The sequence below is a fragment of the Pempheris klunzingeri genome, chromosome 17 (assembly GCF_042242105.1).
Source record: "Pempheris klunzingeri isolate RE-2024b chromosome 17, fPemKlu1.hap1, whole genome shotgun sequence".
Taxonomy (NCBI): domain Eukaryota; kingdom Metazoa; phylum Chordata; class Actinopteri; order Acropomatiformes; family Pempheridae; genus Pempheris; species Pempheris klunzingeri.
The window spans coordinates 10,123,338-10,151,202 of NC_092028.1; the positions used below are offsets into that span (position 1 = coordinate 10,123,338).

The 27,865-nt window shown below is 41.1% G+C and overlaps 1 protein-coding gene across 1 annotated transcript; it reads left to right on the top strand.

Annotated features, from left to right (window-relative positions):
- Positions 1–432: 432 nt before the first annotated feature.
- On the top strand, positions 433–27,808 carry grb2b (growth factor receptor-bound protein 2b). Its single transcript, XM_070848194.1, has 6 exons — positions 433–559; positions 2,152–2,405; positions 21,454–21,551; positions 24,682–24,804; positions 25,467–25,635; positions 26,693–27,808. The coding sequence occupies exons 2-6, from the start codon at positions 2,328–2,330 to the stop codon at positions 26,876–26,878; spliced, it is 654 nt and encodes a 217-aa protein (XP_070704295.1). The 5' UTR covers positions 433–559; positions 2,152–2,327; the 3' UTR covers positions 26,879–27,808.
- The last annotated feature ends 57 nt before the right edge of the window (positions 27,809–27,865 follow it).

Below are 27,865 nucleotides of genomic sequence, written 5' to 3' on the forward strand. Positions count from 1 at the left end.
ATCAAGCACACACATGGCTACTTTATGACAGCCACTCAAACCTTATTATTAAGTATGAATCATAGAGACACACTCACAATGCAAATGTATTCACGTCTGTTTCACTACTACTTTTATCCACCCTATTTTATCTAGAATTTTTAAGGATCTGATGTTTGTTATGGATTTGCATGTGTGGTTTAACGCTCTAATCTCAGTCTCAGTGAATCACATAACATGGAGGATAGTTAGATTGATTGGCTACATAGGGTACTTGTAATGTTCATAGGGGATGATTAAAGTCAGTGATGTGGTGGTTTTTTGGCAGACCAGTGTGGCAGACTGACAGGGAGGAGCTCCAGTCACAGCAGCAGTCAGACCCTCCCAGTTCTGTGGAAGGAAGCGGAAATAAACGTCGTAAACCTTATGCTAGCTGCTACATTTAGGCTCCTAGGACTGGCTGCTAGCGACATCTCACACACATCGTCTGCTGCCTCTTCAGAGGAAACAGGGAGTGGATAGTTACACGACAGGGGTTTGTTTGTTACGGTGGCAGCATCGAAACGGAATATCTCGAGTGGTGAGTTTCCCCTCCTGCCTTCTGTCGACAGTAAAACTTGTGTTGTCTTCCCTTTCGCGACGCAGGCTAGTCAAGTTCTGGAGCGTTAGCTCGGCTAGCTGTTGCCACCAAGCTAGCAACAACAGCTTGCGCTATGAAAAAAAAGGTGTTTTCTTCCTTTTCATATTTGCCAACGTGAAGCTAACTTGCGGGCCTCGGCTTCTGATAAATACCACAGGTTTATTTTGAGTTGTGTGCGTGTTTAGAGGGATGTTATCGTTAACGTAGCCGTTTTGGTAAATTAACGGGGTTAAGTTTGATGACCACACTGCATCGCAGGTATTGTTATCCGACCGTTAGCCGGTATGCTAGCTCTAGCGTTCTAGAACAGTGGGCGCAGGCTGTTAGCTGGAACGGAATCGATGCCCCCGAACTCGTGTGAAACCGTTAAAAAAGACGTTCTGATGCTCAAAATGGCTCATTACTAAACCTCAGAGTCTGACATTAGTGTGATTGTTAAAAGAAATCACGACAAGGGTGTAATTCAGGATGATTTTTTAAGCTGCCTGTCGCCCTTTGGAATCCAGCTTCCCCTTTTATTACTGTGTCTAAACCGACTGTCACTGGTGTGTCCTGCTGTCCGTTTGTCTTCAGTCACATTACGGGTCGAGTTGTTGACAGTTGTGTTGATGTAAATCATCTCTGCAGTCACATTTTAGGGCTTTACTGTCAAATGACTTGTCTAGGAAAGCGACCCAGTAACCCATGAACTTTATTATCCGTGACGAGATAACGCGGGCTGTTATGGGAAAAGGCACTTAAAGCCGATCGTTTGTCATAAGTTTGTTCCTCTATTTCTTCTTTCTCTTTTTTTTTTATCATCTGCCTGGCCGTCAGACTTAATGTCCTTACTGGACAAATAGCTGCATTAGCGAGAAACCCCTCAGAGCTCTACCATAGCATGTTAGCAAACAACTTAATGAGATAACGTAGCTTTATTCATTTAAGTCAGCAACTGTAGGTTTAGCCAGTGTATCAGTGTCGGCTCTGCTTAAGAAGGCTGCTTACCTATCCATGATCAGGCCAGGTGGTTGGCTGCCAAAACAGTAGGAATTGCCAGTGATTGTGGTGAACTTTGCATCAACACCCTCTTGTCCTCATATGAATGCTGCAGCAAGAGCATGCAGCCACTTCTCACATAGGTTTGGCATTTAAGAGTGGAGAAGAACATTAGTAGTCGTGTACAACATTTTGGATGTTGTAAGATTTCCAGAGAACAAAGCTTGTGATGTCTAGACCACAAAATAACTCATACCTCATGATTGTAGGGATTAAAAAAAAAAACAACATTTGATGAAGCTCTGTTCTAAGAGGCATTGAGATATGCACAAGCTTGCAGCATGAAGACGATGTTCTGAATGTTCCAAACCAAATTAATTCACTATTAATCGGACTATCTTAATGTAGTTTTAGGTTTTTAAATGTGAATCTTCACGTCTCAGAGCAAACATCAACACCAACATTTCTATTCTATGAAACGGTCCTGCCATGGGCAGCTGTTGCTCTACGCTACATCTTGCAGTCTTAGTTACCGCATTGTTTCTTGTTTGCAGGTACCTTACTGTAACCTTTATGTGAGGTCCAAGCCCTAAAGGAGCGGGTCACAGACGGGAGGAGAGACTCGGAGAAAAGCCTCTGGCCACAGAAGCCTGGATAAGAGTTTTTATTTTTTATTCAGTCCCTGAAACACAACTACAGCCAAGCGGTTTTCCAGCCCACAACAACCACCATGGAGGCCATTGCCAAATATGATTTCACAGCTACTGCCGATGATGAACTTAGTTTCAAGCGTGGAGAAATCCTCAAGGTAAGTGGTGCCTATTTCATCATTTAATGTTGAGGCTTGTCTGTTACTCATGAGTGTGAAATGAAGTATTTTCTTGCTGTAGGTGTATTTCCCCTGTAGTTAATCATAGACATCCTGTGTAAAAATGAAAGTGCCAAAGAATTCGGGTCAGTAATTTTATTTTTATCAAATATAAGTAGAAAATAACACATACAGTGCATCTATATTGCATTAAGCACTTGTCAAACTCGGAAAGGAAAAGATCAGTAGGTAGGAACAACATTTTAGGCCTAGATGCTGCGGCCCCTTGTATGATAAAGTATTCTAAAGGAGCAATGCTTGTGCTACTCTGCGGAAGGCCCAGTGATTAAAGAGGCCAAAGATTCAAGGTTTTTGTTCCATTATGAACTATCTTAAGTGCTCTCTGTGAAACCCCAGGCTTGCCCGGATCCCTAAGCATGAGCAGCTTATTCAAAGCCTTATGCTTTCTGGCTGCGCCTGAAAAGCGTTTATGTCATTCTCTGACCTTGATGAGATAGATAGGCAAGATATTAGAAAGTACATACTGCAATTTTCCTTTACAACGATTCTGTTTGGATTTAAATGTAATCATCATAATCCCTCTGTATGGAGCCGTGGTCATGACGTGCAAGATGCAGAGGCAACAGTGCAGATAAACCTTCATACTGAGAGGAAAATGTGTGTCTCAGAATACTCTGTTTTAAACATCTTTTTGATAATGCATGACTTTAATAGCTCCTTTTTGTTCCCCGTGGCTTTAAGGTCAGTTCATGTTTTACTAAAAAGGATCGCCTACAGTTAAGATGGTTCTCAGAAATACTGCTCTTAAGCTATTGGCTGATAACAGAGTGAATAGCCCCCTTTGTAAAAGATACATTTCTAAAGGACCACACAGCTTTGTGTATTTTCAGTGTAACCTGTCATCCTGTTTTGATCATAACAGCAAATTGTTTTTATGGGCAACATCTGCTTTGCCAGACATGCAGGTAGATGGAAAATTGTTGTGATGCAACATAACATATGCTTCACTGTGTATTTGATTGTATTTGTTTTATTTTTTTTGCCCCACAGTTGATAATCCAATTTAGAAAATGAATGTTCTCACCATTACTGATAAGCCCATGACTAATTTCGCTAAATGTCGATTGGAACAAGAGGAGTCTCCCTAGCACAACTGTAGCTAGCAATGAGGGATCAACAATGAGCCGTACAAACATCCTCCAAGTAGCTTCACTGTTGTATTCTTCCCTCGGAATTATGATGTTAACTCTGTAGGTCTCTTTTCATGTGAGAGGCCCCTGTGCTGATGATTCAGTAGTGTACAAGACTGCTTTATGGCTGATGGCTCAATGTGTACCGTGATTGTATACTATCATATAATAAACTGTGTATGTGTAATAGAAAAGTCAGCTGTGCGGATGAGTTGACTGACGGGGGATGAGTGTTGTTGTTTTTTCTTTTTCCCTGAATAAGAGATTCGAGGAGCTTTGAAGACTTATCTCACCAGGGGGGCCTAAGAGGGAGAGTCGGCCCAGGAAACACTGAGCTAAATATGACTTCTTGTCAAATTTGCATATGAGAAGAGAAAGCGCTGTACTTTTCTTCTAATTTCACCATCTGGAAATAGGAAATTCTCAAGCTTTTCCCCAGATGGCTGAGTTCCACCCAAAATGTTACTGGGAAATACCACAGATTTTTTTTCCCTTTTTTAATTGACATCATTAAAGATGAGATGTGCCCATTAGTGCCTGGGTAGTTTAGACTACACTGAACTTCACTTTGTGATGTTTGTTATATAATATCTAATTTTCTGCTTATTTTTACTGTAAGAAAAACAAAAACAAGTCGTACTTCCAAGCTCCCCTCATGTTTAGCATGTTGTTGCTATCAATTCTTGATTTGTTTCTTTCCTTGCTTTTAATGTATCCTCTATACAAGAGCTTCTTCATATTTGGATACATAAAAAGCACAAGGCAGGTGTTAAGTATGGCAAAAATTTGTTTAAGCCTATGATGGACCAGTAATGGCTCCAGCCCCCCGACAGTGGATGGATACCAAATTTTACCTCTAGGTCCCGTGGGGATCGAATGAGAGCCCATGATGCGAGCGTAGCGGATTTTAGGATTTGAAAGTCCCCTAGAGGATGAATAGAATATCTATCAACTACTGCTACTGGACCAGACTTGGGTGGTGTCTACACATAAGGGACTTTAGCCCTGTTAGCCTTCAAGACTAAAAACAAAAATCAGTACTCAGACATTGGTGGCTCCCTTCTATAGCTGAAACAAATGTAATGTTAGTGGGTCAGTTGGTATGTTTTTTTTTTTCTTCTAAAAATAGGGTTTTGCCATGTGCTGATACTGTCACTAAATCCTGACAGTAGTACATGAGACAGGTAACCTGTGAAAAAATCCGGTTTCTTTGGAACCCACCTCACCTGAACGAAAACAACCAATCAGTGGCAGGAGCACAGTGTCAATCACACAAATGTCATCATGTGGGATGATGAAATGTATTTTTTTATGTATCAGTGGTTACGCCATTGTATACGAAGCCTCTTTCAGGTGCCGTGGTTGGCCTGTACGTGCATAACAGCCTCCTCTGTGGGGAGAAGTAGGCAGAAGTGACGTGCGCAGGAGGGGGAGGAACGTGGAAGTTGTACTCTTTCGAATTCTTAATCTAAGGCCATTCTCTTCAATGCTATTGCAGCTTTAATATTATGTTAATCACTTTGTTATATTGCTTATTTTTAGTTCAATGCAAATTAGGTTCAGCACTGTTGGATGCAGGGTACTTTTTTAATTTGTCAGAATATCCCGTATTGACAAATGGTTGTTAAGTGAGTCCGCATAAAATCAAACTGGGGCTATTTCACCAGACCGAACAGACAAAATCTAGAAACCAACCCAACGCTAAATTACAGTCAGTTTGCATTAATGTCTGAAACAAATGACCAAAAAAATTGTTTAAAATGTTTATTCTATATCCTTTTTTTTTTTATTTCATTGTAAGCATTTCATAAAGCCAGCTCCACCCGATTCTATATTAACAAAACTGACTAATGCTACCTACCAGAACTAGACACACTGGCTTTAAAATTAAAAAACTACTGTAAGCACTACCACAAAATGCTTCGCTGGTTATTTTGGGGCAGAGAATGGGGAAGTAAAGCTTGCATTAATGTTGCCACTGTCCACATTTCATGTGAATCATTTGCTGCCTGCTTTGCCTAAAAGACCAGTTCAGTTTTTGTGATGGAGTAAGTGGGCCCCATATTTTATCAGATACCATCCCCCTCTCAGTTTCTTTCAACATCTTTTATCCTGTTTTCCTCTTTTGTTCCTCCGCACAGTACTCGTACATTAGTCTCAAGTCTAAATGTTTCGCCTCAGGTAACTCATGAGGAAACAGGATGGAACAAGCTTCTGCCATTCACCGAAGCATACTGTTACACAGGTGGACCCACGCTGCAATGTAATAAAAGGCTGCAGCTCAAAGTCATTTCGATAATCTGTCCACAATGATATTTGACTGATTGATCCAACATTTATTTCTGGTTTCCCAGTTCACCCGGAGTTTTACATATGTATTGTGGCACAAAATGGTTGTTTTGCAACAGCGGAAAATATAGTTTTGTCTTATCTTCACTTTGAAGATCATCTTGCGCTATGGAACCTACCCTTACCTTAAAGTACGCTGTTGGTTAGCTGTGGGTGCTAGACATCCCCCCCTTGAAAACGAGGGATAAGTACTAAACAAACCGACATCGGTTCAGTCTCTCTCGCTCACTATCTCACTTTGCTCTTTGCACTCTGCTTTTTAGACCAGTTGGACATTTGGTTATGTAACAGTTGCTCAAACATCAATAATGCTAAACTAAATCCCTCTCTCAGTTGACATTACCATGAATAAAATAACACACTCAAGAAATAGATTAGCAATCATGAACAGTCTTAACAAGCCGGCTCTATTTATTTAAAACTGTCATAGTTACACATGCGTTTGGGGGAGTGCATCTAAAAGAAATCTCTTCTGAGGTGGAGTGTGTTCATAGAGGCTCCTTTGCTTCCATCACCAGTGCTATCTGTCTGCTGAGACTAATACTAAACAGCTCTGCTCTGAGGACAAAGGGTCCCTCTCATCAGGGGCAAGCCCGTGTTAAGGCTTTGCTTGAATGTAGCATCCTTAACTCCTCACCATTTTCAGTATCAGTGGGAGATGGTGGCTTTGTTGCTATCTCTAGCCCACACATTGACCTACAGGAAGACCTGTCAGGGTTTTCACTTTGACTCCTGCTTTCAATCCCAACCTGTTTTGTGAATATACAGTATTTTTTAGTACACATGGATCCAGTAGGCTATGTCCCAAGTATGATCTACACCAGCGTTATAGTTGGTTACAGTTTGAGTGACTCACTGTAAGTCATAATGCTGCAGCAAAAATATTAGGCAGCCCAGCTCTGGCTTAACACCACACTGTCACACGGCGGTGTTCCTCCTCGTTTTCCTTTCAGAAAAGGCTTTTTACGTAAGCGTTCATCTAATGGTTTGCCACAGAGGGGATGAAAAGGTTGTTTTGGGGACATGAAATCCTGTCGCGATTATTTATCTTTTATCACAAATAGGACATACCCGTTTGTATAGCATTAAGTATGAAAATGAAAAATGGAGGTAAATGCTATATGAGAGGGCTGTGTATCGATGCTAAATCTTTCAGGACAAAATTGCAATCAGTTTTTAATAATTGATAACAAATTTTAGGTTAGAGGTTACAACTACTACTACTGTAGCTACTCCTGCTTTCATTCATATTACTGCGTTTACAAGGCAGTAAATTATTAGATAGTTGGATGCCTGTATTGTCCAATGGCAGAAGATATCTAGCAATAGGAATGTAACAACATATTGAATTTTTTGATGTTGCGATTAAAAGAAAAGTGTCTCTGCTGATGTTTTACTGTTAATCTGTAGCGTCATTATGCATTACAAGCCCACGCATGCAACAGACAACTGGTGCACTGACAGGTAAAACTTAAGCTGTAGAATTTCTGTCAGTCGTAGCATGCTAGCCAGTTAGTTACAGCAAAAATGAACAATGATTAGTGTCTAACTATGCTGACATTGTTCAACTGAAGTCAGCTATGTCTGTGGAGACACTTCAAACGTGTTGAAGAGCGGAACGAGACAAATATGTGTTTATCACTGCTGACCGTACTCAGTCGTAGATTTAAGCATGTGGTCGTGCTTGAGTTCTACTACAGTGTAGCTTCCCGTGTGCATTGCAGTCAGTCTATTGTTCCCGGGTGTATATAGGATAGCAAGCTGCAGTTGTTCAGGAATTCTCAACAGGTCAGAAGATGCTTGTGATGGAGCATTACTGACATTTGTGTTGCCTGCACGCGTAATTTTTTATTTCGTTATGGCAGTATTTGAGTGCCTAAAATGTTGCCATCAGAATTTTGTCCACTGTTAAATGATGTCAAGTTTTACAAGTATTGCATGAGTTTTTGGTATCGTTACATCCTTATACAGTATGTAGTAATTTTGTCAGTCAGCTAGCAAACACTGTCAATGTGACTCCGACAGCTGGTTGACCAGACTAGGTTCTCCTCTTATTTTTCAACATTTAGTTCTCCCATTTGCCAGTTCATGAGCAGCACAGGAAATTGTCACGTTATAACAGAGGCTCCAGCCTCTCACCAAGTTTTTCTTCTGTTAAGTGGCACTTTCCTCACCCTTTTAAGTAATCAAGTCTTTTTAATGTTTAAAGTCAGAGCCTTTTACCGTTTTTTACATGCAACATATTCAATCTATTAGGTTTGTGTGCTTTTACTCTAGTTATTACATTTGCTCCTTATCAGTAAATGGCATGGAGCTGTTGCAGCAACCTTCCTGTTTTATCTTTGCAGGCAGTTTCAAGTTGTTTAACAGTTTTTTGCTTTGCTCATATTCTCGACATAAAGCCGGATTTGTAGTCTTAAATCTATTTCAGATATCTTCAGTTTGAGAGTATTGATGCGTGGGCTTACTGGTATATGTTAAATATCAAACAGTACAAATGTGGTTGTGTGGGCCCATGACAAATTTGCATGATGCAGACTATGCATGATGGGTGATCACATTGTGAAACTAGACAAAAAAGAGGAAACTTTGTATTGTAAGATTATTCTTTTTTATTATATTATTATTCTCTTTTTTTTTCCATCATGGGCTTGGTCTTTATTACTTGTACTGTCACTGTTCAACTCAGAAGTTGACATTGACCATTTAAGTCTACACATGCACATAGTTTTTAACATAACCACTTGACTTGACAACTAGGGAAAAATCACTTTTACCTCTTTACTTGTAGTATTTGTCCTTGGAGGAACATTACCGGAGATAATTTAAGGTGATTGAAAAGGCATCTAATGAAATGAGAAAACTATTGTTGGAGCTAGTTCCAGATGTCTGAGGATCTTGTTTTCATTACCCGTTAGCATGGCATTTCAGCAGATAAGCATGACACTGTAAAATCAATGATGGATAAATATCATGTCACATTCACAACTGTCTGTTGGGACACGCCACATGAGCATAGATTGAAGACACAACAACCATATTTGCAGTAAATTGTACTACCGGCCCGTTACAAACCACACTGTTCGTTTGAATCAGCTGTTTTAATGCTGAGCATTGTCATATTCTGTTCTCTTTTTTTGTGTGTCAGAAAGCAGATCTAGAAGCAAAGCAGTGTGTAGAGGCCACAGTAGAGTCTGGCCATTGCCCTGAGCACTGTACACTTGTTCTCATTTCCTCCTTAAATAAATAAAGATTAACAGCCCTGCTAGCTGACAAAATTAGCTCCCATCAACAGATCTTTGACCTCTCCCTGTGTAGCATGATCTAAGATCCGCCTTTCCACCTCACTACTTCTGCAAACGGCTATCTAGAGATTCAAAGTATTCGTTGGAATCTCTGTGCAAATCATAGTACACTGTTTATTATATTGTAGGAGCTAATGAAATAGTATGCCATAAAACGGTAATTTGACATGCAAATAGAGCCGAGGCCTTTGTGGAACAGTGAGACACTCTCATTATAAGTCATTATGAGTCATTATAAGAAGACCAATGTAAGCTCACAAAAGAGAAAATATAAACTATTATCACAGTGAGAAATTAAATATTAATTGTTTTTCTTTTTATTGTAACTGTATGTCACCAAAAGAAGTCTTGTCCTTAAGAGAGACAGAATTTTAACCACTGGTATCCACTCATCCTGCTGCCCCAAACCTTTTTTCAGCCCAGAGTCAAACAGGGTTTGGAATCTGTGGTAAAACTGTGTAGTCTGTCCCAACACTGTACTGTGTCCTTGTATCTGTGTGCTTACATTAATGCCACAGCTTAGCTGTTTTCACATCCTGTTTGATGTGTCTTCCAACCCCCAGCAACTTCCTGTGTCTCCACCAAACTCCAGCAACTCTACACTCTGCACCTACTGCACTGCATTAGCACAGAGAAGCACAAGCCCAGCCCTCCCTGACAGAGACAGTTAGATTTAGTGCTCGCACCACTTGCAATAGATCTGCAGTCAAAGATAGGGCTTCAGCAAGAACTCACCTTTGCAACTTTTGTGCGATATAGAGGAGGATGGAGCTTTTAGCCATTTACTTTGCCCCGTCCACTTGACCATTGAAGAGAAGAAGAGTTGTATCATTGCTGCCTCGTGATGCTTGAATGTCTTGAAAATCCAAACATCACTTAAGACTCATACGTCGTCATTATTGTCTGAGCTCCAATACCAGATCCAAATCGTTTGATTTTTTTTCTTTTCCTTTTCAAAGAGGGGTTCAAGGCGGCAGCGGTTTTCTTCAGATTTCTTGGCCATCTGTGTAAAGCAGCGGTGCAGTTGACACTGTGGAGCTGAAAGGTCAATAAATCGCTGCTATGTTGCACATTGTGCACTTTTTGTTACAGCTGAGACTCATCCTACTTACACTGCTAGAGGCCTTGTCTGATCTCACTGTGACTGTGTGTGTTCAGTTCACATTTCCTTAATAGCAGACTATTTTCTAATTAAGCACTGAATCTCTGGAGAGATAGCTTAGACAAGTAAATTTCTCCGACTCTGTATTTCTCCTCTCTTCTTTTGTCTAATTCAAATAGTATGGCCTCATAACTTTTTTAGAAGCTTTGCTCTGAAATGTGGACATGTGGCCCACAATGTATGTAGGTGTGTTGTAAGTCAGGACAAAGTTTTGTACTCCATGCAATGCACAGCTACAGGTGTTGCTTTTGTTGTTGTAACATAACCTTTATCTATAAGTTGATTGTCATTAGTAAAACGGTAGAGGGCAAGAAGATGAGAGCTGAGAGGGAAAACATGTGGTCTATTTTAAAACAGCAGGAATAATGACCTTTTTCTGCTAGTGACGCCACTACCAGCATGCTGCTGTTCACGGGGGCCAATGGAAGGAGATGTGGAAACTGCAAATATTGCCTTAGCTTAGTAATGGAGGAAAGTGTGTTTGCATGGACCTTTTCCTGCCTTACTCCCATTTCATTGTTGTGCCATTTTCTGTATCAGTATATTTGAGGAATCTGCTCTAAGTCAACATATGGCAGCAGGCCGAGCAGGTCTGATACTTGTTTGTCCCAATAGCTGCCCAACTAGGCAAGGTTTAATAGGTCGGCACTCGTGGCTGCTGTTGATGCTGAAGTTGAAAACCCTCTCTCTTATATTGACACTCACTCCAGTTCTGTGGCCTTGTTTGAGCAGTTTGTTGTTTCTGTTACAGCCTGCAGCAAGTAGTAGCTGCAGATCAGAAATCTGTGTCCTTGTACAATAGACTTGAGTTGTGAAGGGACATTTCAGACTTTTTTTAGTCATCATTTTGTGTCATGACGTTTTACTGGTCTGTAATTTTCATATTCATAAAACGCAACACATTTCAACTTTGGTTGGTAAGCAGACAGTAGTGTGCATGTAGATGCAACCCTACTCATTTAAGATAAGCTAAGATATTCCTTTATTAGTGGGAAACAAAAATGGAGTGTTCAGTACAATACAAGCAATAAATAATAAACTAGTGAACAGTGATATTAAAAAAAAAAAAGGAGATATAAAGACAACTTAGTTGGATTGTTGAGATTTTTCAACTGTTGCACTACATTGTGCATAGAATGTTGCTTATTAATAAATTACTAAAGTTACATACTTTGTTTTTGTGGTAAAGGGACATGTTTCATTCGGCCTTTTTTCCGAAATAATAACGTTAAAGAGCCGCTTAGGTTACATTGCAACTTAATAGCAACATTATAGCTTATGGCAACGCAAAGACAAACTGTTGAGGGCAGAGGATGTAAGTTGGGCACTTGGTGGAAATGTATATGATTTTGGCTGAAGCATACAGTACAGAAGCTATGAATGTCATGTCATGTCCAAGGAGCCAAGGTTGGCAATAATCTAGTTTTTTGCCTATACATGTCAATTCAAACATAGTTGTCCTAGATACAGATGCCACATTAATATCAGTTTTGACAGTTCTTTTAAGTGCTTTAATAATGTGCTTTCTCCTAACTCTTTTTTTAATCTTTAAATGATTACTAGGTTAGAGGAACGAGGACCGCTCAGTTCTTTTTTTTATCACCTCACCCGGAATTAAACCTCCCAATAAATGTCTCTCAAGCAAACTCAATGTCATCTGTGACACAGTCACAAGAAAAAGATTAACAATAATGCAAGTTGATGTTGATGTTTCATGATGCGAGTTGACATGAGCAGTGATTTTCTATTTCTCTTTTTGTGTTGCCACCAATGTTCTTCTAACATCTTAAGAACAATAAAAATAGGAGGAGGACAGAGCGTTTCAGTGTCGCTACAGATGCAGGTTAGATGAGAAACAAAAAAAGCCGTGCAGCAAGGAGACAAAAAATATCAACTTTCCCCTTCAGTGGATTGATGGGGCATCACAAAAAGACATTTATCTAGACGGCTACCACAGATGGAGGACATAGCACTCCACAGAATAAAACATAGCTAGTTTGGCTGCTCTGAAAAAGAGATGCCCTCATTTTATGTAATTTGCCCCTGAGGAGTTTTCCTAAGCTGATCACAAGGAGTGTGACTCGTTAAAGTGGTCCTCTGTCTTCTTCTTTTGCCCTCTTTCTCTCTCACACAAAAGCTTCAGTCGCTTTTGCTGTTTCTGGGTCTCGCCTCTGTCACGGTTTGTGCCTTGTTTTTTCGCTCACCTTCTCTCGCTCCCTCTGCCTCTTTTCTCACTGCTCTTCCTCCCGAGTGTTGAGTCAGAGAGCTGTAATTAGATCTCACTCCTTCTCATCTCCACACCACTCCCTCCCGATGTGTCATAAAGTCACTGACAGCTGTATTTAAACCAAAAGTTATCCTTCCTCCTGCACCAGCTAGGAGAGAAAAATACTTTAAAAAAACACTGATGATCTTACTACTAGTTAAATATTAGTGTGATACATTATATATATATATATATATGTACATGATTAACATGCCCACAGTGATGTATATTCCTTGACGTAACTGAGAAGGTGATCGATCATCATCTTTTGGGTTCCACTGACTGAGGATTGGGTGCCATGGGTGTATGTCGGGTTCATGTCTTCAACCACAGATGGTGAATCTCGCATTGGCATCAGACGGCAACAAGCCCATTCTTAATACCATAACTGCAACAGTTGTTCCTAAATGCACACAACTGCCTAAGCTGTCACATCTGTTTACTGCATAGCCGATTTTGTCGCCTTTTTTTTTTTTTTAAGCTAGAGCCATTAGACGTTACTGCCAAAATAAACTGCATTGAGAATTCGAGCCGTGATAAACATCATGATGTAAGAGAGAGCCTCCCCTCAGCTGCCTCAGTCAAATTGATGCAGAGAGGAGAAAGGAGCATGGCTAAGCCTAAATTATCTGTCCACGTCTATTATCACACTTAGACACTTAATTAGAGTGTACCACCCATCTGGTCTGGCTGGTGGGTTCATCATCTTTTCAGGCATTGTGACTTATTGCTGTCGTAATAGTCACGTAACGGTCTTGATATGACGCTTGCTGTTTTTTCCCTTCCTTTTTTGCATAGGAAATACTCACTGAGATTAGAGACTGGCTATTTTGCTAATCGCATATTATAAATACAGTTTTTTGTGGCTCAGTATATTAAATTTCATAGTAAACAGATGAATGAAATGAGCTCCTCAGTCCACGTAAACTTGCTACTCAGCTTTCTATTGTTGTAACTGTATACCAGTAAATGCTCAACCAATGTGAGCCTCACAAATATGTGATAATACAGCATTGTTAGTGTTTGTAATGCTTACAATGCATATTTCCTTGAAAATCTATGAAATATAAAGTTCTCCACTCTGTGCGTTTACACCTACAACAGTGGGGGTGTTCTTACTTTATTACATGCTTGGGAACCACTGCTGTATAAGAGTTGGCGGACTTGCAAGCCTCAGCAAAGCCACGGTCAGTCTCTTCTTCTGGGTGTCCAGCATTGAGTTTGAGAGTCGTGTCTTTGAGGTTCTACAAGGGAGGCTTCCCATGTGGTAGTGGCCTAAAGCGTTATTTTAATTACATGAGTGTTACAAGCTTTCAGTAACTGGAATCCAATGTAATCTCTTTGTCTGTGTCTTTCTGCATCGGGGTGGTTCATTGTCTCACTGATCTAAGTCTGCAGCCTCCCTGCTGGGAGCAAAGGAGGTCAAACTCATTTCGACGGCTTTTATTCGTTTCTAGATCTGTTTTGCCAAACAAAGGAAAAAGTGGACTAGTCTGCGCCCCACCCCATCAAACCCCCCCAGGCCTGCTGATATTTTAAATCTGTCTTTCTCTCCATATTTGTCAGTCTAGGGCTGAGCAATGACTATACTCACACATAACCTACCTTTTTTTTTTTTTAAAGACTAAGTCTCACAGTCGCTGCATACTGTCCTAGATACTGCTCTCATTAGGGGGTGAATCAGTTTGTCCCCAGTGTAAGATCCGGTGCCACCACAGGGGTCACTTGTGCTGCCAGCATGTCAAAATACCAGGCCTCAGGTTCCAGTCCTGCAGGACATCCACACAGTTGGCACCAGTAAACAGGCACACACGCGCTCAGGCATCACTTGGTACACATGCCATTACAGGCCTATTATTTGCTTTTCACTGTCTCTTTTTTTTTTTTTTTAGTTCTCTATGTTCCTTTTGAAATGCTTATTTACTTTCAGCTTTTGTCCATTGTCTGCTCTTACCAGTGGCTGGCTTTGACTTTGCATATTACCATGTATGCTGTTGTAACTGACACTGAAATCTTCTGCGGTCTTGATGACCAAACAGTGTTTGATGTTCTCATGGTTGCCGTCTGGTGTGCAAATAGACAGCAGACGGGGCTCTATCAGTTTCATTAAACTTGGTGGCAGACCCAACAGGCTTTGGCTTCTGTGGTTCTGATGAAGCTTTTGCTTGTCTATCTTTCTCTCTGGCTGACCTGCTGCACGCTCAGATTAACTGACACTCCAGGGTAATCCCTGCTCCTGATTTATTGCAATCCTGTGTGGACTGTGCAGACATGTGGTTTATTTAGCATCTTGTTTTCTCTGCCCCCACCATTAGTCTGTCTCTGCACCTCACTCTCTGCCTCCATCTCGCGTTGGGCAATGCTTTGGAAGTCTCATGTACACTTTATATAATGAGGACTTCTCGAGTGTGGCTGTTTCCTTTATCCATACACTTAGTGTTATACAAATGATTTCTAGGCGGCCAGGAAAGCAAAAGTAAGGATTTCAATCTAATCTCCTCATGGTCATCACTTCTTAACACCCTGTCCAAATCAAAGCAAAGAGCCAGCAAAAATCCCTGTTTGCTCTGCTTTTGGTGTAAACAGTGAACATGGGCTAAAAGTAACTTTAGTATTACTCTATGAGCCCCACACAAACACTATGTAGACCCCACATAGATAGTGACAACAACATCTGTCTTTTTCAGGCATAAATAGTGTTTGTCTAAATAACAGAAAATACTTGATTAAAGAATGTGTTGCTGCATTGCTTTTTCTTTAGATGACAGGATTTATTTTCTTTTTTCCAACATGTTCAGTTTCTGCACGGCGACCTAAATACATCTCTAATTTAAAGACAACACCCCGTGTGAGATGATCGATGACATTTGAACTCAGTAAACCCTGTTTATCAGACTTGCACACGATATTGTTCAATTACATGGTTTTACAGAAGCGTTCTGAATGAGTAGTCATGGGCTCAGGTCCCTTGTGACTGACAGTTATCAGTGTTCAGTGTGACACATGGGTATGTGGTTGAAAGTGCTCTAATGCTTCAGTGTATGTGTGTGTGAGTGACAGGAGGAGGGAGTCTGCAGTGGCAGCTGTGGAGGAGATAATCTCTAGGCCGGACCTTAGCCTCTCAAATAGAAACTCCTACAACTATTGTAGCTCAATCAGATTAAAAAGACAAAAAAAAATCTTCAAAGAGAGGGAGGGAATGCATATCACCCAGTGAAGTGCAATATCACAATGCTGGCTCAGCTTGGAACACAGAGACGGAGCTCAGTCAGACACAATGCTGCGTTTGTCTCCTCTCTGTGTAGTTTAAAAAAAAAATCTGCCAGCCAAGCAAATATTTTATTTCTGCTTTTCCTCATGGGCTGCCACTCTTTCAGATTTGAGAGCCACCAGACAGACCCACAAGCATTTAAGTTCAAATGTCACTCCACAGGCACATCTAAGCCAACCAGTGTTCGCCTTTTACTACTTTGATATCCAGACTGGAGGTCTTCTCTTTTTAAACAGGTTCAGTAAATGCCTTAAAAATCAATACATGCCAAATTGGTTGCCACAGTTAGGATAGGCACTTATTGTGAAATATGACCAGTTTCAGTGTTGCTTGAGGTCTATTTTCAACTTTATTCAAAACTAATGTTAGACACAGTATTGCCAAGTCTCTACCAGTGGACACATGTCTACTGTCGCACGGTATACAGTCATATCTTCTGACCCTACTTAGCATTTTCTCTTATTGAATGGACATATATGAGGATTATATTGATCTTACTTTCTTACTCTCTGCCCTGACTCTCTGGAAAGTTAAAAAGCATAGGCCATTTCCTTAGAACTGTTTCTTAAAAATGGAAATCAAACGCTAATGGATAATGATGATCTTTTTCACAAGTGTGTTAAAGGGTGGCATTAGTAAAGCTAATGACGCTACTATTTGTTTGATCTGACACTCGGATATCCACTGCAGTGCTGGAAACATTAGACCCTTCAGGTGATTGCAGCATAGCAATGAAAATAATAAAAAGATAAGAGAGGGCTCTTTGCCCTGGGTGGCTGGAATGTGGAGTGATCTTACCACAGCACTTTGACTTAGCTGTACGTGTGGTGCGCCTGAGGAGCTGTTTAGCCCAACCCTGTGCTTATGTATTAATACATCTAACTTAATAATGAGGAACTGAGCCTTGGTTTTTTTTTATATATGCACAAGTTCATTTTGCTTGGACAAGGTTGTTTTTTGAGTTTTTCCTTCCCGAAGAAGGAGGGTCATAAAGGGCAGATGATGCCTCGGACTGATCCATCGGACTGATCCACTGGCCTCATCGACTGCTGGACTCTTTATTAGATTGTTTGTTCGCTTACACTTGTTTATTTCAGTGAACTTTGTAAAGCACTATGAGACACTCTGTTGTGATATTGGGCTATACAAATAAAATTGAATTGAATTGAATTGAATAGAATATTAGAGCCATAGGAGCCATGTTGCTGTTTGCTGTTCTGTCAGCAGCATTGAGGCGTGGTTAAGGATGCATATTGTATTATTTATACTATGACTACTGCTGCTGCTCTTATTGATGCCCCTCATTGGTTCGGTTCTTTGTCGATACTCTTAGCGGTTTAAATTCCGAGCAGGATTAAAAGTTAACATCCTAGATATAACTAAATGTTAAACACAGACATCGGTCACTTCTCTACCCTCTGTCCCTCTGCGGACAGAAAAGATTGAAATATTTAAAAAAAAAAAAAAAAAGTCATGTTTGTGCTTCATGAACAGACTATGGTTTTGATACACCTACATATAGTAACAGAGTTGTCATCAACTGGAATAATGCAAATTTTTTGTTGTCTTCACTTCACCTGTGTGAAGCACTCTCTCCAGCATGGCCCCTGTGCTCTGCTGACTGTGTGTGTTGGGGCTGAGTTCCTCCACACACACAGAACCACAAATGCACAGACAGCAGGGGAGAGGCTGTGGTGTTGTAATAAATTACACCAAAATGTTTAAAAGTACAAAAAAAATAGAACTGGGAACGTCGGAGCTTATCAATACTTAACTTTTATTTAATAGTACATTTCAGTATCCATCCATACAAATAGTCATCCTACAACAACGCATTAGTGTATGTAAATTTTAAAAAAATGCAATATCTCTCAATCCACCAAAGATGTTTCTCATACATCAGCTCAGTTTTACTGTGCACTGTAATATTGGAGGTTTTAAATACACCAAAAGATGAGTACTTGCATTTATTGTACAGCTGTGATTCAGATGTCCACATCAGACGTTGAAAATGAAAGTTAGATAAGGATACCCCTGTACTGCAAACAGTGGCTTGCATTTGAGTCTCGTGGCACATTCACTTAAGCATCTTAGCAATTCATACAAACTTAGGCGTACAGTGTATTGCAGCACCTGCTGTTTTCTATTATTAACTTTGGTTGTAGACTGTGTAATTAAGGTAACTCGAGTTCAGATGGACTGGTGGCATGTCCGCCAGAGAGACTCTCCCTCTCACCGGTCATAAAATGCATTGTAGGGAGATTTTATCAGTGAAGAATGAGAAATATAAAGCTGCTCTGTTGTATCGTATCGTATCAACTGCGAGACCTTTCATTTTGCTTCATTTGACCAAAGAACCAAGAAAATATTAGTTTGAGAAGCTGAAATCCAGACAATTTGGATTTTTCTTCTTAAACAGAAGGACTCAAAACAATAAATCACTCATCAAAATAGTTGCCGTTTAATTTATTAGTGAACAACTAATTAATCGACTAATCATTGCAGCTCTATTGGCTGAACAAAAAAAACTTCTAAGGGTCTTTTGGCTGTCATCTAGTTGAAGTATGTGTACTTCACAGCCGGGTTCTTACTAGATGCCAAGTAAAATGCCAAGTACTTTATCCAGTTAAGAAAGTTTCTTTTTTATTTGCTTTGCCCTGAGGGAGGTCGGAGGCAGGGTCAACTGAACCGCACTGCAGGAGCTGGTGGGGTTTCAAGGGCTCTTCAGCAGAGTGGATGCTTGCCAATAAGTGGGCTTGAGCCTGGGTCGTGAGGATGAAGCATTGTCTCTCTGACTGCTTGGCAACTCTTCCACCTACAATGCTGTAGAAGGGCTTATTTTGTACTCCTACTTTATTTGCTTCTATTGTGTGTGTGTGTGTGTGTTTGAAAATATCTGTGGCTACGATTGGTGCAAGTGTTATTGTTTTGTTTGTATGCATGAAGAAATTTACCTTCTGCATTTCCATATATTGAGTGAGTGTGTGTGTGTCTGTTGTTGGCAGAAAGTAAAAGGACCCCAACATTCGTTTGCTGGACTGTCATTGGCTGTTTGCAGTTGTTCAGTTGTGTGTGTTTAGTATGTTGGCACTGGTCTTCCATCACTGACGGCAGTTCCGCTGACTGACTAATTTCTACTCGGCCTTTTTGGCCATGCTAGCATCATGGCTCTACAGCATGTATAACCGGCTGGTCTCTCCACCACTTTGGTCCAGACTGAAATAAATTGACAACTGGATAGCTGTGAAGTTTTGTCTTGAGGATGCATCCCACCAATTTTGTTGACTTTTCCTCTTTTCCTTTTGTGGTTCAAAGTGAAATATTTTGACAACTTTGGAATGGATTGCAGGGAAATTTGCTACAGATATTCAAGGTCCCTGGAGAATAAATCCTAATTACTTTGGTGACCATAGCGCCACCAGAGGGTCAGTTTATTTCATTTCAGTTGAATGAATTATTACCAAACATTACTTGATGGATTTGCACAAAGTTTTGCGAAGATATCCATTGCTCTCAGGCAATGGACCCTGCTGACTTTAGTGATCTCTTGACCTTTGACCTTTATGACCAGGTACCTGTGACAATAATGACATTGTGTTGATGTGCTGATTAGCAAATGCTAAGACATTAAACTCAGATTATTAACTTTTAAATCAGCCAAACATCAACATGCTAGCATCATCATTGTGAGCATGTTAGCGTGCTGATGTTAGCACTTAGCTCAAAGCACAGCGCTGCTTAAGTACAGCTTCAGAGAGTCGCAAGCATGTTGACTCGGGTGTAGTTGTCAAGTCTTGTTATCTTTTAAATGCAAAAGAGCACGAGCTGTCGCTGCCAGTGAAAATGTGAACGGAGAAGTGCAAGTTGGCAGTCGTCTAGCCACAAGGCCACACAGTTTGCCTTTGTAGGCACTAGTTGTTAAAGGTCGGTTTGGTGTGTCAACATACAGCCCAGAGGCTAAGGCCCTTTGTTTGAGTCTTGGCTCAGAGAGTGCCACACTGACTAGCATGAACACAATCACCCTGTCTGGCTCTCCCCATGTCTCTGTGTATCACAGATGCAGCCCAATATCTGTAGTCCACTGTGTTACACATGTACATAGACTCATAGACTCACATAGACTCATCTACCCACACTCCTCATTTCATTTGTGTTTTTTTTTTTTTTTTTTAATATTCCGCTCCTTAAATCAACCTACTCATGTTTTTGGTCCAAGGCCACTCCCTGATCCAGTAATGCTGGTCTTGTGCAGGGTTAGCAGCTGCGGAAGCTCAGTGACAGCTGGCATTCTGCAAGCTCACTGGAGCAAAGAGACCCAGGCCACTCACACTACACAGGGGCCAATTTGACAGCTGTCTCAGGCTGGGTTATTGGGAAATTATGAATTTAAGAGGAGAAGTATAAGAGAGGGAAAAATGTTTGCGTCTTTAATATGCATTGAAGATTGTCAACAGTGTTTTTGGTCTAATGGTTTCCCACTCTGATGTTGCTGCATTAAGGATTACGAGCCTACCTTTGGCTTTTTTTTGTTTTTCTTTTTTGTATGAATCATGCAAATGAGTTGTGATCTAAGACGGTGAAAGAAACGGCATGTTAACAAACTTGACTTGTGTAATTCTTCTGGGTAAAACTGAGTCAATCTGCAGTACGGGATTCTGGATAAGAGGAGTGAGATTAATGCTATCCCTTCACGTCAGTGACAGCACGGTTGTATGACATGTGCATCACATCCTTTTCACTTGCTTTTTAGGCTTTATTCCCTGCTGGTCTGCGGTGGCCATAAATTGGGCTCAGATTATCAAATGCGCTTTGACTGCTGTTTGCAACATCATTCAGACAGAGGCTGCATGACTCAGCCTGTTGCTCAGGTTTCCTGTGAAATTTGTACGTTTAGATGTTGCAGAAGTGCAATACGGATTTCACATAATGCTTAATGCACTGTAAGGGAGGATAGTGTGCACCTCTTTTCCTCATTACTCATGTCCATTCTGTTTTCATGTACTAACCTGCATTTTGTTTTGTCTTTTAGAAACTTTACTGAAACTTTTAATCTAATCGGCTGTTAAATGGGCTATTGCAGCGTAAAGGTTAATTTCGTTCAGTACGACCGCACCAGGCTCACAGCACCAGCCCAACACACCTGCACCGTAGCCATACTTTGTCAGGCATGGATGCCCTCAGAGCGGTCTGTGTCACTGCAGTGCACTGCTAGATGAGTCTCCATAGCTAAAGGGGCAGCTCATATACAGACACATCATTAGACACCATCTTTTGAAGCTCTCCTGCTGTCACTTTTGTAATGTCCTAATGTTTACCAAGCAGTTCTCTAACATACAGTGCATGCACCCTCTGAAGTCACAGGGAATTAAAATAAATGGCTAAACGCTAAATTTAGGAGGTTGGTTACTTTCCATTGTTGACATTTGTGGGTGGCACTAACCCCAACAACTCCTCTTTCTCTCTCTTTTTTTTTTTTGTCAACAGGTATTAAATGAAGAGTGTGACCAGAACTGGTACAAGGCCGAGCTAAATGGAAAAGACGGCTTCATCCCCAAGAATTACATAGAGATGAAAGCTCATCCGTAAGTACTATGAATACCAGTTTCTCTGTCAGTTTGTAATTACTCTTCATGCATCTGTGAATGTCACACAGTATCTGACATTATGCTGCTCGTGTTTGTATTTTGTCTCTTTGCCTTTACTGAAAAATTGATTTGGGCGTAGCTGTCACTCGCTCAGAGTAGGCGTGAACTACAACTGGTGTGTTCACACTTATGGGACTTGACTGTATGTGATGCCTTGGTCAAGTGTGTGAGTGTGAGTGTGAGTGTGTGTGTGTGTGTGTGTGTGTGTGTGAGTGTGTGTGTGAGAGTGTGTGTGTGTGTGTGTGTGTGTGTGTGTGTGTGTGTGTGTGTGTGTGTGTGTGTGTGTGTGTGTGTGTGTGTGTGTGTGTGTGTGTGTGTGTGTGTGTGTGTGTGTGTGTGTGTGTGTGTGTGTGTGTTGAACCACTCCAGGGAACGCCTAGCTGGATCCTTGCATTACCTCTGGACCCGCATTCAGTGCCAGATTAGCTCTCTCTTTATTAATGTGCTCGAGGCCTCTTACGCTTAATTGAATATTGACCTCACTGCATCATTGCCGGGTCAGATGTACCCGTTTTGCAGGAGGGGTTATTATATTGGTAGCAACAGTACTCAAGTGCTCACAGCCTTTATTATGGCTATGGGGAATCCATATTTAGCTGCACCTGTTACATCTCTAACCCTGAACCTCTCATCAATATTACAATCAAGGTTCTCAAGGCTGTTAGAGCGTTGATACAAAGTTATTAATTATAATAATATAATAATAATTAATTATTAAGTTAATTATTAAACTCAGAGATTTATGCAGCTGATTTTTTTATTTCTTTTATTTTATTTTTTGACTAAAGGAGCAGTTTGTGAGGCAATGTTCTATGGGATATGGTGGCATATCCCATCCAACGTCGTCCTCTCACTCCATGAGAGATCTGAGGGAGCAGTTATCTCTGCCACCCTCAAACAGATCATTACTTTATTATTACTTTCTCATCAGGGGTTTAGTATAATTTTTACTGCCTGCCACTCATCCCAGACAGATCAAAGAGAGCAGGAAAGGCTGTGCCATTTAGCAGGCTGGGCATGTGCACGACCTGGCATTTCTACACAAGAGAAGATCTGACCTAGCAGTTCAAGGCATCGTATTACAAATACTTTTCTCTGCAGCACGGTAGCAGCATGGTAGCAGCGTATGAATTTGAACAAATTGGGTTCAGCCATACTTAAATATGTTAAAAACATTCTTAAAATTGTATTTCAGCACATAATAAGGTCAGTAGCTGTGGGTGTTCCTCAGCCACATGTGCTTGTCTTTGTCCAGCCTGTTCAGGGTTCATGTCATGTGTCCTGCAGCCCTTTCCTTTAAAAAACAACAACAACAACCCTCCCAACTCGGCCTGAAGGTCCTCTGCTCGGTTGTTTTGTAAGAAATGCTGCATCATGCATTTAATCTCCATCAGTTGACCAGTTGTCCATTAAGTGGCAAATGTTGATCCACTTCAGGTCTTGAATGGAATTTGCAGAACATGCAGAGCAGCAGTGAAATACAGTAAACAGAACTTATCAAGAAAGGCATTGCAGTTACTGTGTTTACGTGCACTTATATAATCTGGTTATTTTTTTTGTTTGCTGTTATGTTAACATACACTAAAGAAAGCAAAGTTTATAGCTGTCAGCAGGAACTAAACACTTCAGTGCCTGCCAGTACCCTTTTCTGAATCGCTATTATGTTGTGAAATAGCCAGTGAGCCATATTTCCATCAGGGCTCGATCCCAGATGAAATCCATATTACAGATGAAAGTGCTTGCTTTAATGGGCTCCTTTGTGAAGTGTTGCCACATCCTAGGACGCCATCAAAAGTACTTTTTAATGAAATGTTTCTTTAACCAGCCCACTATTCAGTACGATTTGAATCTGACCTGTATTGGCGCAGTAGAAGAAGATGGTGCACTGTGGGAATTAGATTTGAGTGTTTTTAGTGTTTTGTGTCTTGTTTCTGTGGGGAATGATTTCTGAAAACTACCCAGTACAGTAATGGACTAACAAGAATCAGGGGTGACAGGGCAATGAAGTGGCTGTTGTGACTCTTGTCTCCCATTGTGGTGAGAATAAAATGCCATCTGAAAGCACCAGGCACCCACACAGCTCACCAGACACACACACACACACACACAGCTGTGCTATACAGCAGAACATAATAGAGTATGGCTCAGCCCTAAGTCAGACTCCTTTCTGTTTGTACACAGATCTTTTCCCTCATCCAACAGTAACTGCGTTTTTGTGGCCAATGCTTAGATTTAGATTTAGCCTCATTAAGAATAACAGAGGTAAAGTGACATGAGTGCGTTTGAGTTTTCCCCCCTCGCAGGGATAGAGGTGTGGGTGTGTTTGTTGCTGATGGTACTGCCAGACATCCCCCCCCCCACGTCATTTCCTTGGCTCCATTAATTGCTCTGCTATCACTTTTATCAAACAGGGAATGAGAGTCTGTGTGCAGGCGCACTTTGCTGCCAAGCACAGATACAAAGCAGATCAAGAGTTGGCCATTTCATTATTGATTTTCACCTACGTGTAAAGGAGCCAAGATGTCATCTTTTGGCTGACTGTAGTTTTTAATTATTTACACGAGTAAAGAGCTCTCACTCGGTTTTGTCTCGCATTTGTCTCTCCCTCTCTCGGCCCATCTTCATCGCTCTCACTTTTTCCCTCTCAGGGCTTTCTCACACTGATACACTCGTAGCATATATGCAACTAGAATACATGTTACTTTAAACTCATTGAAAACCTGCTGAATTTAATCTTTTTATTTGTATTGATTCTCAGTTGAGAGCTTTTGAAACAGATGCTCACGGATGCACAGTATTCGTGTTGGCTTTGCCACTAAATTAGATAATGATGAATCTACTTCCTGGTATGTTGATGGATGACGCAGCTTCATAGAACTGGCCAATGCCAGTGTAACTTTTACTTTAGTTGCCAATGTGTACACACAGTACTTCTTCTCTTGCTGGCAGTAGAGAGTGAACTGTCACCACTGGGCAGCTTGGTGGATCAGTGGTTGCCACCGTCTCCACACTATTGTGTCCTCACTCAGCTCGGTCAGTGCTTACCTGTTTTCTGCCTCCCCCCCAGGTGGTTCTTCGGAAAGATTCCCCGCGCCAAAGCAGAGGAGATGCTAAACAAACAGAGGCACGATGGGGCCTTCCTCATCAGAGAGAGCGAGAGTGCGCCAGGAGACTTCTCCCTCTCTGTCAAGTAAGCAGCACAACATTATAATATGTATCGCTCACTCAGAAACATGATTCACACTCACACTGTTTCGTATTTAATCTAGCATCATCCTTACATCAGTGTCGAGTTTCACCACAACTGATCAGGCTCAGAAGTTTCCATACTTGTTATGTCTGAGTCATCAGCCTCTTCCTTATTTTTGTCAAGTCTCAGTGCTGCCCTCTGGTGCCCGGCGTTTGCCAGGTTATCTTTGTCTTGTGCATTGGACATCAGCCCATGAGTACTTAGTGTTTTAGCTGACACACTGAGCTCATTTCCTCTTATCTGTCTCCCTCCATTCTGACCTTCCCAAAAGACAAATCAGTTCACAGCAGGTTACATGTAAAGTTGATCCTAAGATATGGATCTTAATTACTGTCTGGACTCTCCTGATCCCACTTAGTCAAATGAATCAGTCATGCCAGTAACAGACTGACATTCAGTACTAGCTGACTAACACTTACCAGTCAGCCATGGACACGCCTAGTGCGTTTGATAAGTGAGGTTACAGTCTGAGTCTTCCACTACATTTTTTTTTTTTTTTAAATCTGTGCTTTTCCTTCAAAAATAATATGGTTGTCAGAATTTGTACCTTTATACTCTTAAAGATTCCCCCTCATAGTTTTCCTCTTTGTGATTTTGTGCAGGTTTGGAAATGACGTCCAGCACTTCAAGGTTCTTCGCGACGGGGCTGGAAAGTATTTCCTATGGGTGGTGAAGTTTAACTCCCTCAACGAGCTGGTGGACTACCACCGCTCCACCTCAGTCTCTCGCAATCAGCAAATCTTTCTGCGAGACATAGAGCAGGTCCCCCAGGTAAGAACTGACCTCCCTAAGAGTGAAAACACTCTGGAATCTTTTTTTCCCAAAGACTAAAATCATAGTGTCACCCAGGTCAGAAATATGTAGCAATATTATCACAGAACAGTGTGATTTATAAACTACGTAGAGATGAACATGTATTATTTGAGGATAAGATTGAATGTACCTTTTGAAACTCACTAGAACCATTCGTGCTCATGTAGATGGAAGTCTGTGATGCTGCAGAAGCAGAGAGTTGCAGAGAGTGCATGTTGTTCGTCATCATAACCACATGCAAACAAACCGTAGCAATGCTGCATGCAGAGATGTCTAAGGAAACGTCTAGTCTCTGAAAAGCTCCCTGTCGTTACAGAGTGTAGTTTGCCACTGTGACAAGTACATCAGTGGGAACTGAATTATGTGCAGGGAGAAGCAGAAGCTGTACGTGTTTAAAAGCACTGATGGGGCCTTAAAAAAAAGCGTTGGTACGCCCTTTAGAAAGGTTATTGAAAGTGCCACACCGCACATAGCTGGCACAACACGCTTCTACATGAGAATTTCAAATTTCACATGCGGGTGATATTTGCGTGAATATGGACGCCGGTAGGAGGAAGTTAGTTACAGTAAAGCTGGTAGCCCACAGGCCTGAGGGACAGCTGCAGGGGAAAGAAGAGAGGAAGTGTGACCAAAGCCACACAGAGAATAAAAAGATGAGAAGAAGCCACAGGCAAGATGGTTAAAGGGAGAGAGCGACAGTGATATACAGACAGCTGTGTAGGTGTGTTGTATTTCCAATAGAAAGAGAGTTGTAAGTATTTTTTGTAGCTGAGGATGTTCAAGATTTTAGAGCAACCACTGAGTTAAAAAAAAAAAAAAAAAAGTCCTGGTCATGGAATGTAAAATTGTATCCCTCTCATAATGTACAAATCATATAGAGTCCTACTGTAGAGTGGAGAATTGGAGAATTTCAGTTTGCACCTTTATTCCGTCACCTTGCATCCTTGTTATTGTTTCTAATGACCAATCACACCCTTGCTAACCCGTCTTGCACTGCCTTCTTCTGATCGCACAGCATCCCACATACGTGCAGGCGCTCTTTGACTTCGACCCGCAGGAGGAAGGAGAGCTGGGTTTCCGACGCGGCGACTTCATCCAAGTCCTGGACAACTCTGACCCCAACTGGTGGAAAGGAGGCTGCCACGGCCAAACGGGCATGTTCCCCCGCAACTACGTCACGCCTGTCAATCGGAACATGTAAACAGTCAGACCATGTAAACACCACCAACAACAGCAACAGCAACAACAACAACAACAACAGCAACCATCACCACCACCACCACAACCACCACCACCACCATCATCATTGTTCTTGATCTCATCAGTCCCCATCCAACCCCCAACTACCCCTCTTCGCCATCCCACGATAACAGGAGCAGACAGGAAGAATGCAAACAACCGAGAGAGACAGGGAGAGTGAGAGAGATAAAGCAGGAGTAGTGCTGTCGTAGGCGTCACTATGTGGGCGGCAGCTGAGCAGAATCAACTTTTACTTGCGCTGAGACTGTTCACTTCCCCAGTGAACGCCTCGGCGACGACCGAACTGTCTTTGAGGGAAATCTAAATGCAGAGAAACTAAAGAGTAGTGCACCAACCGTGAAGATAACCAAATGATTCTACCACTCCCACAGCTGCTTCTGTCTTCTCCTTAACTTCTTAACATTCTGCCTTTCATTTGTTTTTGTTTTTTTGTTTTTTGTTTTTTTTTTTTTTGCCGCATGTTGTTTTAATCACCTAAATGAAATGCCTACCGATAAATCCTAACTCTGTTTTAGAGAAAAAAAAAACTTAAAAATGTAAAAAAGAAGAAATGGTTTTAAAAATGTACAAAAAAGAAGAGAGAGAGAAAAAAAAGATGCAATCTACAGTACAGCAAGTTTCCATGTCTAAGATCATTGGCACGTGAGCATTGTACATCAGCCATTGGCTGTATAAATAAATCAACTATAGAGAGAATCCATTTTTTAAGAATATATATTATATATTTGTATGTGTTTGTCTGTTTTACCTCTCATCACAAATTGTATTTTTTTTTTTTGCCATTTGTAAATTATGTTCAATCTTTTGTTAGTCTGGATAAGACCTAGTAGCTCTAGAATGTGCTGAATTGTCAGTCGAGTTTTTTTTTTTTTTTTTTTTTTTTTCTTTGTCTAAATTTATCTGAGGGCTCTCAGATAATACAGCATGG

Coding starts and splice junctions, on each gene's coding strand:
- grb2b (XM_070848194.1), top strand. CDS start 2,328: ATGGAGGCCATTGCCAAATATGATTTCACAGCTACTGCCGATGATGAA. Junction 2,406..21,453: donor AGCGTGGAGAAATCCTCAAG/GTAAGTGGTGCC, acceptor TTTTGTCAACAG/GTATTAAATGAAGAGTGTGA. Junction 21,552..24,681: donor ATAGAGATGAAAGCTCATCC/GTAAGTACTATG, acceptor CCTCCCCCCCAG/GTGGTTCTTCGGAAAGATTC.